General features: G+C 35.1%; 1 protein-coding gene across 3 annotated transcripts in view; it reads left to right on the top strand.

Moving 5' to 3' along the window:
- Positions 1 to 17,531, top strand: part of SIPA1L2 (signal induced proliferation associated 1 like 2) — a 131,002-nt gene that overhangs the window by 99,028 nt on the left and 14,443 nt on the right. For all 3 annotated transcript variants that reach the window (XM_017817563.1, XM_017817562.1, XM_017817561.1), the window contains exons 12-18: positions 2,124 to 2,207; positions 3,682 to 3,785; positions 4,198 to 4,301; positions 6,148 to 6,536; positions 7,999 to 8,223; positions 10,760 to 10,913; positions 14,015 to 14,234. In XM_017817563.1, coding sequence (XP_017673052.1) covers positions 2,124 to 2,207; positions 3,682 to 3,785; positions 4,198 to 4,301; positions 6,148 to 6,536; positions 7,999 to 8,223; positions 10,760 to 10,913; positions 14,015 to 14,234 — 1,280 coding nt within the window. The remainder of the gene's footprint in view (positions 1 to 2,123; positions 2,208 to 3,681; positions 3,786 to 4,197; positions 4,302 to 6,147; positions 6,537 to 7,998; positions 8,224 to 10,759; positions 10,914 to 14,014; positions 14,235 to 17,531) is intronic.

The following is a 17,531-nucleotide window of genomic DNA, read 5'->3' as shown; positions in this document are numbered from 1 at the left end:
TCTTGAAACATTCAAAGAAAGGTATCTAATTGGCAAGGTCTTTCCACATGGGAAGAGGCATAGTTGATGATTTGGCAGAGAGATGGGCTTAAAAATAGACGAGTTTGAAGCGGATTAGTGCCTATAAGTAGTCTTGTAAGGGTGAAAATATATACCCAGGCTAGAAAAATAATGGAGAGATTTTAGAGGGTCAGAAACTCAGTATTGGTTTAGGCAAATTGAAGAGTGAAAGCAGGGAGAAGCAGGTTGATAGATGAGGGAAGGTGTAACAGCTGATCAGAAAATAAGCTGAGTGAAGTCAGTAATAAAACAGTTGATTTTAGAGACAAAAAGAGGAAGAAGCAACAGAAATGTGGGCTAGATATAGTAAAAGAGTTAAGCAGCAACACTTTAACTACTGTGCCATGTAATATTTAGGTGCCCAGTCCCTGGAGTGAAATTAAAACCTGAGAGCTGAATTCTTATTCTCCTAATACAGTTCCTGAGGAAAATTTAAGTGCTTTGAGAAGGTGGTCCAAGTGGTTTTATGTTGTTCAAGGAGTTTCCTCTAATTAGAAATCACTAAGAAATACAAGGATAAGTTTGAGCTCTACTCCTGTTTTCATAAAATGCCTAATTCTGTGACAGCCGCTAATAGCATGTGCCTGAGTGAAGCTTCAATCAGACTCACTCTTCTGGTTTTTGCACCAAGAAGTGTCTGTATACTTTAGTCCTTGAGTCACACCTGTAGGCTAGTGCATCCTATCCCCTGGAGTCTGGAATCCATTCCTGAGAATAGTCAGCTGGAACTTTTGTATGAAGGAGCTTCATGAGGCATTCATTGATCAGATTTCTCTGGTTCGCCTTTTGTTGCCACTCTTTGTTTAGTAGAGTAAAGGCTTCATTCTTGTCCATCAAATAGGAGGCTTGGGATCTAGACATACATCAGCCTTGGGATGGCACAAACCAGTGTCCTGGTTTTGAGGACAATGTCCTAAACATCAGTCTGGAGGCTGGAAACACATGGGATCATAACTTACCTAGTCCTTAATGCTGGTTCACTTAAACTGATTAAGAAATGCAAAATTCTTAGTGGTAAGAAGCAAGTCCATGGAACTGAATTAAACTATAGCCTATAGACTGGTTCACTTGATTACGAGAGGCTCAGTCTTGTCTATACTTGTCAGAGACAAACACGATGAAAAATTAGGCACTACACTATCTATTTATTGTGTATGTATTTGGCTGTTAGACAAAATATAATAGCTAATGTCTTTAAAATTTTCAAGCTGAACTGTAAAGTTGCTAGTTGAAGGTCAAGTCCTTGGGAAAGTGTTGTTTATAACACAAAACTACCTCTTATCAGCTCCTCTGAGTACAGACATTCATTTCTACATGTAAAAAAAAATAAAAAAGAGAGGGAGAAAAAAGAAAAAAAGATAAATACAGGGAATTAAATTCAAGATAATATCACCAAAGGAAATCGTATTGTAGTTATGGAATGATATGCACAGAAGTGAAGGAAAGGACAGTGATCAAAACCAAATTTAAGCATTGAATTTCAGCTGTCTGGAAATCCAACAGAACTGCTTAGAGACATTGTTTAAATATGAGGCTCAAAAGTTTAAATAGTAAGTACAAAATAATACTATTCATGGAAACGATTTCTTAGTGCTTTTCCATTTCAAAGAATTAATAAAATAAAATAAAAATAGTATTGCTCTTAGCTCTTCTGAATTTACTATGTTGAAAATTGGAATATGCACCAAGGAACTAACAATTGTTTCTGATCCACCATGAGAGCTTCCCACACATACATTTAGAGACCTAATCCAGCTGCTCTGACTCCTGAGTAATCCCACTTGTTCAGAAGTAAAGCCAGAACTCAGGAAAATAGGATTTTGCACTTAGTCTGTTTCTTTTTGTGCCTTTTTTATATATTCAGTTGGAAGTATTTTATTAGTAATGGAGTAAATACTATACCTTTAAAATTCTTGTTTAAGTTTTATGTAACAAAGTGTTCATACTGCATCTGTATTATTTGTAAAAATGAATGTACTTGATAAAAGAAGCGCAGCCAACTTCAAATCTGAAACCCCACAAATACTTCAGTGCATTGTTAATGACTCTAGTAAACATTACAGAAGTTCTCCGAGCAACCAATCCTCGTCCAGTGACCCGGGACCCAGCGGGAGCAGCCACTGGAGACAGCAAGTGGGATATGACGGGTATTGGTGATTTTTTAAAATTTTTATGTAAATCTTGCAATAGCTTCTATGCATCTTCTTTCTTTAGCAAAATTTATATGCATGCTCTATATCATAGATTTATTTTCAAACACTGTTAGTATCTTTTAAGATGTACAGGTTTACTGATCTTTGATGTAATGTGCATGGAAATACAATTTTGAAGTCATGCTAATTTAATTCTTTAGGACCAAATTTTTACTTTACAATTCAGGTAAATTACAAATGATTCTTAGGTTTACTTTCCCAGAAATAGGCCAGAAATCAGCTAGTAACTCAGAACTGGAATAAAATAATAATAATACCTTCTCCTTTTGCTTCAGTAGAAAGGTGTTTGATTAAAAAAAATATCTTTATGGTCTTCAAAATGTTTGTTTCAGTGATATCCATTCCCTTGCATCTCTTCTCAAAAACGTAGCAATTTCAGAGGTCTCCCTGAAAGGCTGTTGCAGTATATGAATGCTTCTTTAATCCCTTGTTAATACTTTGGTGCTGAAGTTTCAGAAGTTAGCTATCTATATAAAAGACCACCCCGGTATAACTCATGTTATAAGAATATTATGTGAGACATCTGTTCTAAACTACTTTAAATTTATGACTTTGTTGCATATATACAGCTGCCAAAAACACTCCTGTTATAAAAAATTGAGCAACGATAGTATCTACATAGAGTAATATAAAAGCATTCCAGATTTGCCAAGTGGCTGTCAGAAGTTACTTTTCAGAAAAAAATGTGAATATTGAAAACATCATCTTGACTTCTTGTCTGGAAGCTTATTAATGCTTTGGCATGATTGATTGTGGATAAGATACTCCAGGTAGCAGATATATATGCCATATCTTGGAGACTCTTCAAGGAATCTCAGATAACTCAGTGAAATCACTGGCAGCTAAAGAGATGCTAATAATTAAATTAAGCAGTAGCTTTTTTTTTTCCTTTGACAGTAAACACATCAAAATGCATCTTGTGTAAAGTTTTCCAGCACAGTTATTTCTAACAGCAACCTAGGTTTTAGTGTGTTGCTTTGTGAAATGTTTTAGCTTTTGCAACAAAACAATGGATCTAGTACTAGCTTACGTGTTCTGAGTGTGAAAACCTGTGATGCCTAACCAGAGTTACTTTCTGTGGGGCTTAGATCACGAAGCTGTAAAGAACCATATTATCATGGTTCTTCATTGCGAAAGCCTTTTGTGTATATAGCCCCAAGAATGCATTTCTTCTTGAAGTTCCATGTCTTTTTGGCCTATTCACACTTAAGATATAACAGTATGCTGTTGAAAAATTTGCACGTAAATATTTCCATGAAGAGTTTGGAAATGTTTGGGAATGATGATTGTTTAAAAAAATCACTCACAGAGTATTTGGTTTTAAGATTAAAAAGTGTTATTGTTCGTCATGTAACTAGTCTTGCAGGATAAAAACCCTAACAGCTTAATTTTCTGCTTATGTTTAAAGATGCCAGTCCCCTTTACTCCATGAACATCACCAAGGTTCAGGCTCGCTGGAGTGTGAAGGAGGCAGAGAACGAGAGGAAACTTTGGAAGGAACTAGACATTCTGGTAATAAAACCCACTATATCTTAAAAATAAGTGTTCTTTGCAATGCAGTGCCTGTTGAAATGCAGTCACCTTCTGATGCAGAGGCTTGATACACAAAGAGCAGTGTAATATGATAGTGAAAGTAGGGACTGTTACAGACAGTCTAACAGAATATGATGTGGGATATTTAGATAATACTTGAAACAAACTCATCCTGAACTTCAGAAAGCCTCATGAATGATGAAAAGCAGGTTGAATTTCATTTAGTTATAATTGAAAAGCTGGATCTTAGGAAATTGTACAAAGATACACGCCTGTGATTCCAAAGAGTGTACAGGTTTGAAACCTGATGCTGAGTCGTGTGCCTTTTTTCTTTCTACAGTATACTCATCTTTTTAGCATTCAGAAATTAAAACACAATTATGTATTGCAGAAACCAAGTGGCATACACCATCGACCAAAGTCCTGAGCTCCTACAAAGACCGAGCTTTACAGAAAGAAGGCAGTGGTAAGGAGTCACCAAACAAGCTTTCACATGTAAGTCTTTTACTTGGATGTCATTTAAAACTCTGAACAAACTAAACCGCAAAACAACAAAAAAGCCCCCACTCTGGACTTAAAGAAATACATCTTAAAAATACATTTTATTAATTTATGAGGACCACTGTATGTTTTGGGAGGCAAAGAGTATGCTCACCTACATGTGGGTTGAATTGAGTATGCTTAAACTGTTTATAAACTCAGAATTCCAAGAGATCTTGGGTCTGGGGCACTGAGGAGATAAAACCAGTGTAGTTTATACTCAGCTGTGTATTTACAGCTACATTTATACTGGCTTGTTTCATCTGTGACATATTTAATTATCCTTTAAAAGACAATAAAATTATATTTACCATACCACTTTTCATCTTGTGTGAAATACCCATGTAGTGTAATTATCATAAGCACTATAAAAATGTAGTTTGTAGGCTGGGAATGCTGAACAGATTTCTAGTCTTCCTAGTTTAGTGGCTTGTCTTCTGTAATGGCAAAATCCTCAACAACCTAGTGATGGAAAATACACTAATGATAATGTTTGTTACCTGGAAAATCCTGCTATATGTGCTAGGATATGCTCTTTGTAATTTTATACTGGTGAGTATACGAGGCCAGTTTCCCATCTAACATACATTGATAACTAATGAGAATCTAGCTTGATACTTCTTGGTAAGGAAGTATTGTCATAAACAGAATAATGCTGTAGAATTATGCACATGAAGACAAAAATATGTTCTTTTACCTTAAGCCAAAATTGACAGGAAGCTAGGATCAGTATATGTAACAATCAGTATTAAACAGCACCCATACCAACATCCCTCTCCCTGGAAAAAGTGCTTATTGTATTTTTATCAGTTGTTCCATCATTTTTAAGGCAACAGCCATCTTGTAAACGTTAGAATCCGTGCAGATGTGACCCCTCCTTTTTTTTCTAAACTGATTTTCTCAAAATTTGAGGCCTGTTAATTTCTGTAGGGAATAGAAGTATCATTTCTGGAAAGGCTGCCTTGTCTAGCTGCTTTTATGTGTGAGCAACAGCATCTCCTAGCATCTGTAGGAGAGGGATCTCATAAAAAAGTTAGTTACCCTTCCCACTTATATTCTACCTAATAGAAGTCCATCTGCCCAAGTAGAAGTCCATCTGCCTTTATTCTGGCTAATCTGTCATAGAGATAAGTTAATCCAACTCTCTATAAAATTTATTTAAAAAAATAAGTTACAAAACCCCCCAACTTTATTGACACAAATGCCTGACATAATTATTCCACTTCAATAGCCATGCGTAGTTTAGGACCCTGTGACTTAAGTTACTTTCATCTGGTACACATACATCACAATTGGCTTCAATTTAACTAGCCACACATCCAATTGGATTTGATCCAATGAGCTGCATATTTCACCTACACTGACAAAAAGCCAACAATAATTCAGTCTTTGGTGTTTTTCAGATTTGCGGTAGAGCTTGCTTAAACAAATAATTACCAAGGCTTCTAACTTTAACAAAATGCTTATTTTAACTGTTCAGAAATGCAATTTTATGGATGTTAAGCAGGTCCTATAATCAGAAAATTCACGTCTAATGTTAAGATTTGTGATAGAAGATGGAACTAGAGCCTTTTTATTTGCAGTGACATCAACCTTTAATGTGTCTAGCCAGCTGTGCAATTCATTTCACAGAAACTGGTGGTATAATTGGCTCTTTTCATACTTTGCAGTTATATTATAGCATAGTGTAAAAAAATAATAAAATGGTTTTTGAATGGCACAAATTCAGTAATTTATATGAAAATAAATCTCTCACTATTTAACTTGTGGGGTGTCTTTTTTGATTTGTTTTATTGTTAAGATTGGGGACAAAAGCTGTTCAAGCCACTCAAGCAGCAACACCCTATCCAGTAATACATCCAGCAACAGTGATGAAAAACACTTTGGTTCTGGAGATTTGATGGATCCTGAGCTACTTGGATTAACATACATAAAGGGGGCTTCTACTGACAGTGGAATTGATACAGCTCCCTGCATGCCAGCTCCTCTGCTGGCCCCTTTGCACCTTGCTGGCAGCAGGTCTGGAGTACACTGTCGTACTGAGCAGTGGACCGAGTCTTCTGAAACTCCTGGCCCAGATGATGATCCAGCTAAAATCTATGCTGTTCATAGCTATGCCTCTGCTATTTCAACCAGTCACACAGCTGAAGGCAGTATGGGGGACCTAAGCGAAATCTCCTCTCATTCCAGGTATGTGTTTCTTACAAATTAGGGATTAAGGATTCTAGATTAACATAGAGATAACTATTTATCATTCTTTTTATTCTGTTTACCTTTCTTTGAAAGTGCACTTAACTGATTTTGATATTTTTGTTGTGTTCAAATGCCTATGTGATCAATTTTCAGGCAATTTTTGATGAGTCTGCCTGAAAAGCATAGCCAGACCACCTTCCAGCTCTGATGGAGGCTTTATATGTGACCTTGTGCACATTGCTTAGGTTTTTAAACTTGGGAAACATCCCTGAGTAAAAGATAAGTTTGCACTTAGAACTCACTTCACATACTTTTGTTTTTTTAGTACAGTGCAACAAATTACCTTGGAGTTAATGCTGAGGGAAATCAGAAAAATTGCAATGGTCAATTTTTACATATAGTGAAACTATATCGTGTACCATCCTCACCAATTTACATTATTGTGATGTATGCTTTACGGTTTTGTTTGTTGAATTGAATTTCTGATTGTTTTTCAGCTCTTCTTTTTGCTACTAATGAAATGTGTGCATGGTACATCTCTTGTAAAGCAAGCTTTGAAAGTACACTTTTACAACTGGTTGCCTTTGTCTCCCAGTTTCCATTTTATGGTGACTTTGAAGTTGAAGCTTTGGTCTATGTGTTAAGGTTTTTACTCTATAAAGGATGGAAGGAAATTGTTTGTTGTTCTTTCCCTCTGATTTTCCTGTTTTCAATGTCAATCAGTACAGGAAAATAACCAAATAACATCTTGTAACTTCATTTCTTTATATGCTTGACATGAATGAATTTGTCTTGTATAATTACTCTGAAGAAATTTATTCTTCAAGGAAGTGTTTAGTTTATTTTAAATAATTTTGAGAATCTTCACTAAAAGGTTTTTTTAGTGTCTACTAGAGCTATTATTCATAATAAAAAGGGCTGTTAAAATTATCCAGAGGACTGTTTTGTTGAGCTGAAATTTCCTTCTGTTAAATTTGTTGATAATTTCATATTAATGTGTCTGAGTGAAAGACACAGTTTAATCTGGCATGAACTGGCAAAATTAATGTGAAATAGAAAAGCACATAAGTTTTATAATTAGAGAGGTATTTGGGTAATTCCCTATGTAGTTTTTGATGTACATGTGCTTGTACATATTTACTTTAAATTGCACACACAAATTAAATATATATCTCTTGAACTAACTCATTTTGATTCATATCAGTTTTCAGTGGCATTTCCGTAAGTTGAATTCTATGCATTATTTGTTCTAGAAACCCAGCACAATTCTCTTCTCAAAGAACTTTAATGTATATGCAGTTTGTATGTAGAAAATTACTGTGCCGATATTGCTTCCTTGATTTTAACCTTGAGAAAAACTTAACATCAAGAATTATTGCTGTATACCAGGTGAAGCGTTTATTTGTTGTTGTATTGCAGATTTAATTTCTGCTTTTGTGTGTTTTCTTCACTTTTTCAGTGGGTCACATCACTCAGGAAGCCCATCAACACATTGCTCTAAAAAGAGTGGCTCCCTAGATACCTCCAAAGTCTATATAGTGTCTCAGAATAGCAGTCAACAGATGTCTGGGTCGGTTTCAAAACCATACCACAGACAAGGAGCAGTCAGTAAATATGTCATTGGATGGAAAAAATCAGAAGGAAGTCCTACACCTGAAGAATCTGAAGTTTCTGAATGCCATGAGTAAGCACTCTGTTCTACTTTGCTGGGGGAAGAAGGGTAGTGAAAATAAAATTTAAAATAGGATAGAAAAAAAAAATTACAAATCCTGTTTTGCATTTTAATGTTTGAGGGTTTTTTTTCTGTATGTTTATGTATCAAAGGTACATCTAAAACCAGGAAATAAGTCAGTAACTGCATAGGATAGTGTGTTTTCTTCTGTTCTAACCAGCTGCATCTTTTTCCCATATGTCAAAGCAAAACTGACAGAAATTTCCAATAGTGTCTGTAGCTAAAAATATATGGCTATGTCAGACACTCTGAGTTTACATTTGGAATCTCTAGGAAGCAATTGGGAAGGTGCAATTTTATTATTGTCTTACACAGCTTTTCTTCAAATCTTCAGGAATCTTAGTTAGTTGAAAAAAAGCTTTCTTTCTCATGCTTTTGTATTAAACCTTACTATTTGTTGCCTGTTACATCAGCTGATACAATTGATGGAGATGACTGTAAATTCATTGGTGATCTTTAGTAGATAATTTTTTAAAAACTAGTGCCAGTTGGGGATATTTTAGTGGTCCTTTGGTATCTTTTTCTGACTTTATTTTTAATGAAAGAGTATGAAGGGATGGTTAGGATCCTACAAGAAAAAAGATTAAGTGGAGATACGACCCTCTCTTCATGAGATTATGAAAAGTGCAGACATCCATAAAACTGCATATTTGTCTAGTAAGTGACATTTAGGTAAAAATATTCCTATGTACAGGTTAACACTGGGATAGCTCATGAGAAATTAGTTGTTCTTAGGTGAAAGAAAAAGCTTGCACTCCAAGGAAAACATGCAGTATCTCAAATACAGAAAGATGCTACTTTCGCAGTGTTGCATCAGTAATAAGTAATGTTTGAATCTGGTGTTTAACATTTGAATTCCTGTTAGCTTCAAAATCATCTTCTTGGATAACATCCTTGCTTCTTTTTTGTGCATACTATTTGGTGCTGTCTTTCAATAAACCATATTCAGGCCTGTAAATCTTGATAAATTGACAAGATGACATGCAGTATCTGATTTTCAAATGTTTAATATGGGATTATTCTTTGTTTAATGGGAGTGGGTTATTAGCATCTTATATCTCATATTGCATATTTGTGCATCTCTATGGGAAGAGTCATAATTAAAATATATGCAAGAAAATATATACTATGAAATATGACCCTGAAGTTAAGCTCCTAAATTCCTAATTTTAAGAAGTAGAAGATGTTATAATCATCCTGTCCTGGTTATTTGTGTTTCTTGGTGTTATTGTAGAAGTGATTTCATTTCCACCCCCCTCCCCCATGTTTTAATTACTTCATTTGTAGTATTATTTAAACTTATAAAGTGGTAACATCAGTGATTCCCACAAGTTTTTGCATTTTGAAGTTGATGAACTCCTGAAACAATTTCTCTTTAGTCTGAATGTCACCCTTAAAATAAAATTGGATAATGAATCATGGTATTTAGACTGAAACAATGGCAATTTAGACAGTTATTTTCAAGAGCTAGTTCTATTCAAGAACTAATAATTGAATATGACAGCATTTCATATATCAGAAGATATTGTCAGATTTTTCCATGGCATACAGCGTTGCCTCTCCTCGTTCTTTCTAGGAAAGCTCTCTATATATCACGGAGAGGAAATATCTCTCTGAGGATAATTATGTTGAAATAAAATAACATCTCTAATTAGCAATGATGAAAATCAGGTCAATTGCTGAATGTTGTGCCACTATACGATATAATTCACTGAGAATTACATTTTAACATAGCAAAGTCTGTTTCCTCTCTGCTGAAGAGAGAGTCACTGATTAGCTGGCTTCCAGTGTGTGTTCTCTGTGACTGGGAATCTCTAGTTCCTTCAATTGCATTTTCAGAGTAAACCTGTTAAAATTCTGTCTCTCCTTTCTCACTGGAAGGAAGCTGAAGGATAATAACTCAGTTTGACGATCTGTTGTTGACTGTAAATAGATTTTTATGTGCTGATGATTAAGGAAGACAGCTGTTTTATTTATCTAAAGAACTTTATGAACTTGCTGATAATAAAATACACGTAGCACACTACACAGTTGATTACCAATGAACTTCAAACATTGCCATCGATGACCATAGCAATTTTTGCAGATTGTGAAGCTGGATGCAATATCACACTATAAAATATTGATTTTCTGATTTGCCATGGAAGTAAAAGTTAAAAGTTTTTGTGATGAACCTTTGGAAATGTTGACATAAATACAGCTTTTATATTGATAGAGAAGTGTGGTGTATAAAAAAGAGAGGCAGGCTAGGAGAAACCAGGATTATACTCTTTTGCATTGTTCTTTAGGATTCCTAAACTTGATTTTTCAGCGGTTTAAGAATTTCCTTTTGCACCCACAGTTTCATAAATGTAAAGTGATCAAAAAAATGTTCTAAATAGACTGTGCTGGGTCAGGAGATAATTCTAACCATTTTCACTTTGTGACAGAAAATGATTGCAGTCTTTCAAATCCAATTTCTTGCTAAAAACACCAATTGTCTCAACAGAGTGTATGATGATATTGATGCTGTGTCTGCATTGAGTCCAGTCCAAACTTCTGTGAGGAATGCTGTTGTTGAAAGCCAACAAATCTTGTCCAAAGAAGATTTTCTGAAGTTGATGCTACCAGACAGCCTCTCTATGGAGGAAGGGAGAAGAAAGGTTGGCTACTTTCTTTGTCTCTATCTATCTCAGCCACAGTTACCTTAGAAATGGATTTCTGGTATTGCCAAGATTGCTATAGGGAAGGCAATAACATTTTGTACAAGCTAATTTTATTCCATGGGGATTCTATAAATATTGACCATAAGTTCCAAAGTATCATTTCCCATAATGATGGGAAATTTGTTTGATTATGTATGAAATACAGTATTTGTTGAAGTCAGTCTTTGCTTAGTTTGAGCAGAGACGAGTGCAGGTTGAGCAACTTAATTATAATTTGAAAGGTTAAGTGACATTTTCAATGTAGGATGCCTGAATTTATACACTTTGTGTGATATTAAGGCACATGAATAAAAGTAGCCCGCTTTCCCCTGCCCTGTAATAGTTGGTACCAACAATTCCATCTGAAATCTGAACCACAATTTCTTGTAGGTATCAGTGGCAACTTCTCAGAAGGCATAATTGTCAGTGCCAGTGGAGAGCTCATCTAATCTTTACCATATGAAGACAATCTAATATTTAATAGTTCTCAAAAAGTGCATAGAGAACTTAAAATTTGCTACTCCCCAAAGTGTAAATGGTTCTGAATTCTGTGCCTAATGTGGAATAAAGAACAAAGCAATTAAATTACTTGTGATAATTGTCACACTTCCATATTAACTCAATGCTCTTTTAACCCGTGGTGTTTATACAATATGCTGAATAGCATAATCATCATGTCTGAATAAAACTAACACATGGGAATCCTCTAAGTACAGAGTTGAATTTAAAATTCAGATTGTATATATTTCTAACATGTAATATGTTAAGTGTGCATTATATGTGTTTGAATTTTCATAAGTAATGTGCTAGAGGTTTTTATCATTTATGATTGATACAATAATTGGGGTTTTGTGATGATTTCAAGAACTGCCAATGTTTCTAGAAACCTAAATAAGAATCAAAAAAGACTGAGGAGGTGTGACCATCCTTAGGTAAATTATTGCTATCCCCTTCACCTCTCAAGACAAGTAAACAGAAGTTTAGTAAGAGAGACCATGGGCCCTGACTTACAAGAGATCCTGGCCATAGGACTTGGCAGTATACAGTCTTTGGTTATGCCTTCACAGAGGGTAGTAATCTTGATATTGGTGAGCAAGTTACCTTTGACAGTGAAGTCAGAAAGGAATTTTCTGAATATGTGAGATTCTACACAACCAAGTCACATTTTTTGTGTGGTTTGGCTTTACCTTCTTCATAGATCAGGGAATAATGAGCCCTCTAGGTAATGTTTAATTTTTGTTGCACCCTGAAAGGAGACTGTAAAACTCCAACTATTAACATTCAACGTGTTTTGATAACTGGTGAACAACTTTTATAGATAGAAGATGCAGTATAAGGTTAAGGAGACTTGAATAGCAGCCAAGAATTGCAGCGAGACACTTTCTGAGAATCATCTTGAGTTCAGGGGAGAGGGAGAGAGACCCTTCAGTTCAGAGGATGAAGGCTTTTAACCCTCTGCCCAATGTGGTCCCTAATTAAGCTCGGGGTCTTTTGATATTCCTTAGCTACTGCTTATAGAAGAATACTGTATATCCATTCATTTAAGAATGCTGCATATGTCCTCTATCCATTCATTTAGGGATGCTGCTTATGTCTGTTGTGACCATGTTATGTGTGTGTTAAAATTTTTAATGATGTTTATTTCCATGACCCATATCTGTTTCAGGCAGATCTCTAGAACCAATGTAGTATTTTGATGCTTTCCTAGATTAGAATCTGAATGTCTACCTCATTTTTCTCAGGGATGTAGTTAAGCATTCTAACAATTGAACATATTCTGTATTGTTATCAAGATAAATGCTTTCCTAAACTAGCACTATGAAATGTCTTTAAGTATTTTGTAAAGACTGTGTCTTGTTGCATGGACATGGTGGAATTGATTCAAAATAAAAGAGATTAGGTTTAGATTAGATATTAGGAGGAAGTTCTTTATTTTGAGGGTGCTGATGCACTGGAACAGATTGCCCGGGGAAGTTGTGGATGCCCCACTCCCTGGCAGTGTTCCAGGTCAAGTTAGAAGGAGCTCTGAGCAACCTTGTCTAGTGGAAGGTGTCCCTGCCCATGACAGGGGAGTTGGAACTAGATGATCTTTAAGGTCCCTTCCAACCCAAACCATTCTATGATTCTATGATTCTTTCTGCGTATTCCTTTTAGAGCCATTCATCAGTAAGCAAGTTTTATCAGAAGTGCAACAATTGTAGATGTCTTTAATTCTGTACTATATTCACACTTTTCAAATGCTATTCCTCTTAAGCAGTTGTTCTGCATAGGGAATGTGCAACTCGTAATTAACTACAAAGAAAACTAGACATTTAATTGTTATATACAGGACAAACCAGTTAAAATAATTAAAGTGTTAACTGACCTTTGTAGATGTAAAGAAAACTGGGCTTTCACTGCTGAAGAATGAGTTATGAAGCAGAATGATCCAGTTATACAGTACAGTAATATCTTATTTTTCTGTAGATATTTGGGCTGTGGTTTAGGTAGCCTTTTGAAATGCATAACCAGTTTTCACTGCACTCTGTTACCCTCTTTTCTAAGCCTATTTTGTGATATCTGGAGAGATGCAGCATCTCAAATAACTTTTATCATCCAGTGAATTATGTGGCAGCATATATCAGTTCAGAATATTTAACATTAAAGTGTAGTCATTTCAAATTAAAATCAAACAGTTCTATGTATAGTCTTGCATAGATGTTGAGTCAGAATTACAGAATATGTTGCCAGAGTTGGTAACTTTATATACATTTCTGTAAAACATCGCTCTCATAAGGCTATGGAGTTTTCATTTAGCATTTCAAAATTAGTAAAACTGCACAATATCTGATTAATCACTGGTGATATGTTCCAAAATATTGAGGAAGTATGAAAATCCAATTCAGTAACTCTTTTGAGGCCCCAGTAGATCTGATAGGGTGGAACAAATCTTTGATCTTCTATATTAGTTCAAGAATTCCAGACTGCCTGCCCAGAAAAATACTCCCAAGAACTGATGATGGGATATGATCGTATAAATTATTTTAACCAGTAATATGTGTTCTTACTTTTATGTTTAGTTTTCATTTTATGGAAACCTTTCCCCACGGAGGACACTTTATCGCACCCTGTCAGATGAAAGTATCTGTAGTAATCGAAGAGGATCTTCCTATGCTAGTTCTCGAAGTTCAATGCTAGACCAGGCCTTGCCAAATGATATCTTGTTCAGCACTACTCCACCATATCACAGCACATTGCCTCCCAGAATGGGCCTGACTCCTGGAATTGGAAATCTGAGAAGTAAGTAATTGTTGCTGTCATTGGTGAGTCTGCAATATTTGTAATAAACAAATCACCAAGTATTAACTTAGATTTTGCTTTTAAGGTGAAATTAAGAAATGTCAAATCAGTGTTCCAGTTATCCTAGTAAAAGAATATTTCGTCAGCAGTACATGTCCATGCTTGCCTTTAGTGACTAATTCATATTTATCATGTTTGGAGGCAGCATTCACTTTACTTCCCAAAGAATTTTCATGAGACCAGTGATAGGCAACAAACATTTGTCTGAAGATATTTCTTGTCATTTTATTTTCCAGTGGCAACCTAATTAAGCGAAACTGGCTTGATTCTATTTTAATATTTTTATTTATTTTTTATGTGCATTCAAATTACTGAAATATTCAAAGATATATTTGAAATAACAGCTAAAATGAACAGCTTATATTTAGACGACCCTTTTAGTAACATCTTGAAATATGCAATAAATGTTGTCTTTGACTTCAATTTCCAAATTGAATTTGCTGATAACTCTTTTTTAACATATTAGTAAAACCTTTGCAAATGATACTTCATTTTTAATGGCAGCTAAATAATAGTCTGAGGTGTTAAATTAAAACTGTTCTATGAATATGTCTTTTTACTTGTGAGGTTTTCATAAGTGAGACCTTTATTATATGCGTAGCTTGCAATAATTCCAGGGTGAACTATTAAGTTTGCAGTCATTTTTTTTGAAAAAAAAAGGAAGGAAAAGCTCCGATCTACACAAACGGATATGTATATTTAGACTACATATCCGTTCTTGTTTATTTAGTAAGAGTCAATTGTTTTCTCAAAAATGCTGAATGTATATGCTTCTCAATTAGTTTAGGTGTCTGACCTATAGTGGGCACCTATGGTGGACACCCAAATTAGAAAAAAAAAAAGCCTTTTTTATTTATCTACTTTAATAATGCATCACAGTTGACTGAAATTTAAAAAAAAAAAGTGGACTTTCAACTCCATAGTTAAGAAGCTGTGGGTGGGTTTCTTGAAAACATTAAGTACGTTTGTAGGTGCATGTCCAGATGACTTAAAAGAAATAGTAATAAAAGGGGTTCTGTCATTCATCATGTCCTTCTGGAACTAGCAGTCATTTGCTGTCTTTCAGAAATGAGCTTTATATACAAAACTCTTGTCTACACTTGTCTAGTTAGAGTGGCCTCAGCTATGAGACTGAGTTTTAGTGACTAACTACTGGTTAATTTTAAACTGGTATCTCAAATGAGTGCTAAATTCCTTCTTCAGATGGGAATGCATGCTTGGTGTACCTTTTGCCATTCTAAAAATACTCTTCTATCAGAGTGAAACTGTTTACTACAAATTTAATCTGAAAAGATCCTATTATTTTACAGATAGCGAATGGAGATCCATTGTGTTTAACTAGAGATGAATTCAGTAGATTTTGTAGTCTCTGAAGGAGCTATAGAGTATAGAGTTAGGCATTTTGGTTTTTTCTTTTTCCTTTTTTTTTTTTTGTTACTATGTTAGGCCTGTTTTTTTAGAGTCATTTCTTACAAAGGTTAATGTGCAATGGGATCAAACCTTCACCATGCTTTTCTTGTGGAGATTGACACAAGGCAATTAACGGTGTACATTCAAGCTTTATACTGCTCCTCCAGCAGTGATATTTTAGTGATTTGTGTATTAGTTCTGTGTTAGACACTTAGTTTTTCATTCTTGCTGCTTCTTAGATACAGAAAGATATATATACACATAGCTGGAAAAAAAAACCCACAAAATTGGTATCCTGTCAGTCATAAACTGATTGCTGATATCCAAGGCAGTTCATGCTGTTTTCATATGTAACCTCTATTTTCTGCTTCTGGTTCTGTATTTTAAAAATGCTTAGCAATACCAGCTATATAAGATCTTTTATGATGACTGTTTCAAGGAAGATTTAATTTGTTATCTGTAATTACACTCTGAAAAAAAACCCACATCATGACTTGCCCATCTGTGTTTCCAAAACATAGAATATATATAAGAATATAAGAAACTAACTTTGGGTCTTGTTAGGAAGATTTTTTGTAATCAGTGTTCGCATTCTATATCAATGAGAGGTTTCTTTTGCATTTATAATTTTAGCATAAGGTTCTAGTATCAGATATCAGGAGTCTTAGCTGTCATAGTAATGTCTTTTGTATGCAGTCTCAAAGCATTTGATATTCAATGTTTACAGAAATCAGTGGAAATAGCGTGGTTTTAGCTGAAGTTAATTTTAGAAAGGTATGTTCTTGCATGTTATTACTCAGCATGAAATACTGTGGCAGCACCAAATCTCATGAGAATCCTCTAGCAAGGAAAAGAGTATGATTAATAGGTAAGCAAGGCAGCACCAAAACCAAAGCATAATAAACAACCTGAGGTGTATCAGTATACTGGCAAATCAGAATTATCAGACAAGAATGACCATGCAAATACAGAACCAGAAACTTCATCTCTGTGTGATGTTGACTATAAAAAGATAATGAGAAAAGCGAAGCTACAGGATTTTTTTCATTATTATTTTATCACTGGGGGAAGTGAAGTGAAAAAAAGAGTTAAAGTACACTGACAGATTCTGAAAGTTCTCAGATTATACACATCATAGGCAAAAGGCTGCCAGAAGTACAGTAGCTGTATCTGCAGCTATGTTAGTAGGTGAATATCTGTCTTGAAACTGACTTACTAAACTTCAGTCCAAAACTAACCTCCTTAATAAGAAGCGGTATTAAAATGGAAGAGCATCACTGTGTATTGATGATGTACAATGTTAGCAATTTGGAAAACAGTTTTTCAGTAAGCAAATACGGGCTCTGGATTAATTCACATAAACAAAGGAGTATATGGGTGTGCTGTTAGAGGCTCTCGCATAGTGAATAGTTCATCATACTAGAACATAAGACTATCTTCAATAAGAAAAGTAGTTATTAGGAGCACATGTCCACAAGAAGGTCTACTAGCAGGCTGACATCTTTGGAGGTAGACTTTCAGCAACCCTTGGCAATACGGAAGAAGGGAAGGGTTCAGCAGACAGAAGCTGTTGTTTAAGAGGACTGTAGAGTTATAATTACTGATTGCATGAAAGAAAAACATCCCACAGACAGTGGAGTTTATGTCTGCATATGATTTGATAGGTTCCTTCACCTGCAGCATCTTTTGAGATAATCTACTTGATAAACGACATGTCTAGTTTGAGCACAGTAAGCAGGTAGTTTTTTCATGATCTACAGTCTCTGCATAAAAGTAGCAGTTCCAACTGAAGCAGGATAATTGCCTTGGAAGTAGAAAAGGTTAAGT

Source organism: Lepidothrix coronata, unplaced genomic scaffold, assembly GCF_001604755.1.
Source record: "Lepidothrix coronata isolate B3197 unplaced genomic scaffold, Lepidothrix_coronata-1.0 Scaffold61, whole genome shotgun sequence".
Taxonomy (NCBI): domain Eukaryota; kingdom Metazoa; phylum Chordata; class Aves; order Passeriformes; family Pipridae; genus Lepidothrix; species Lepidothrix coronata.
This window is presented reverse-complemented; position numbering and strand designations above follow the sequence as displayed.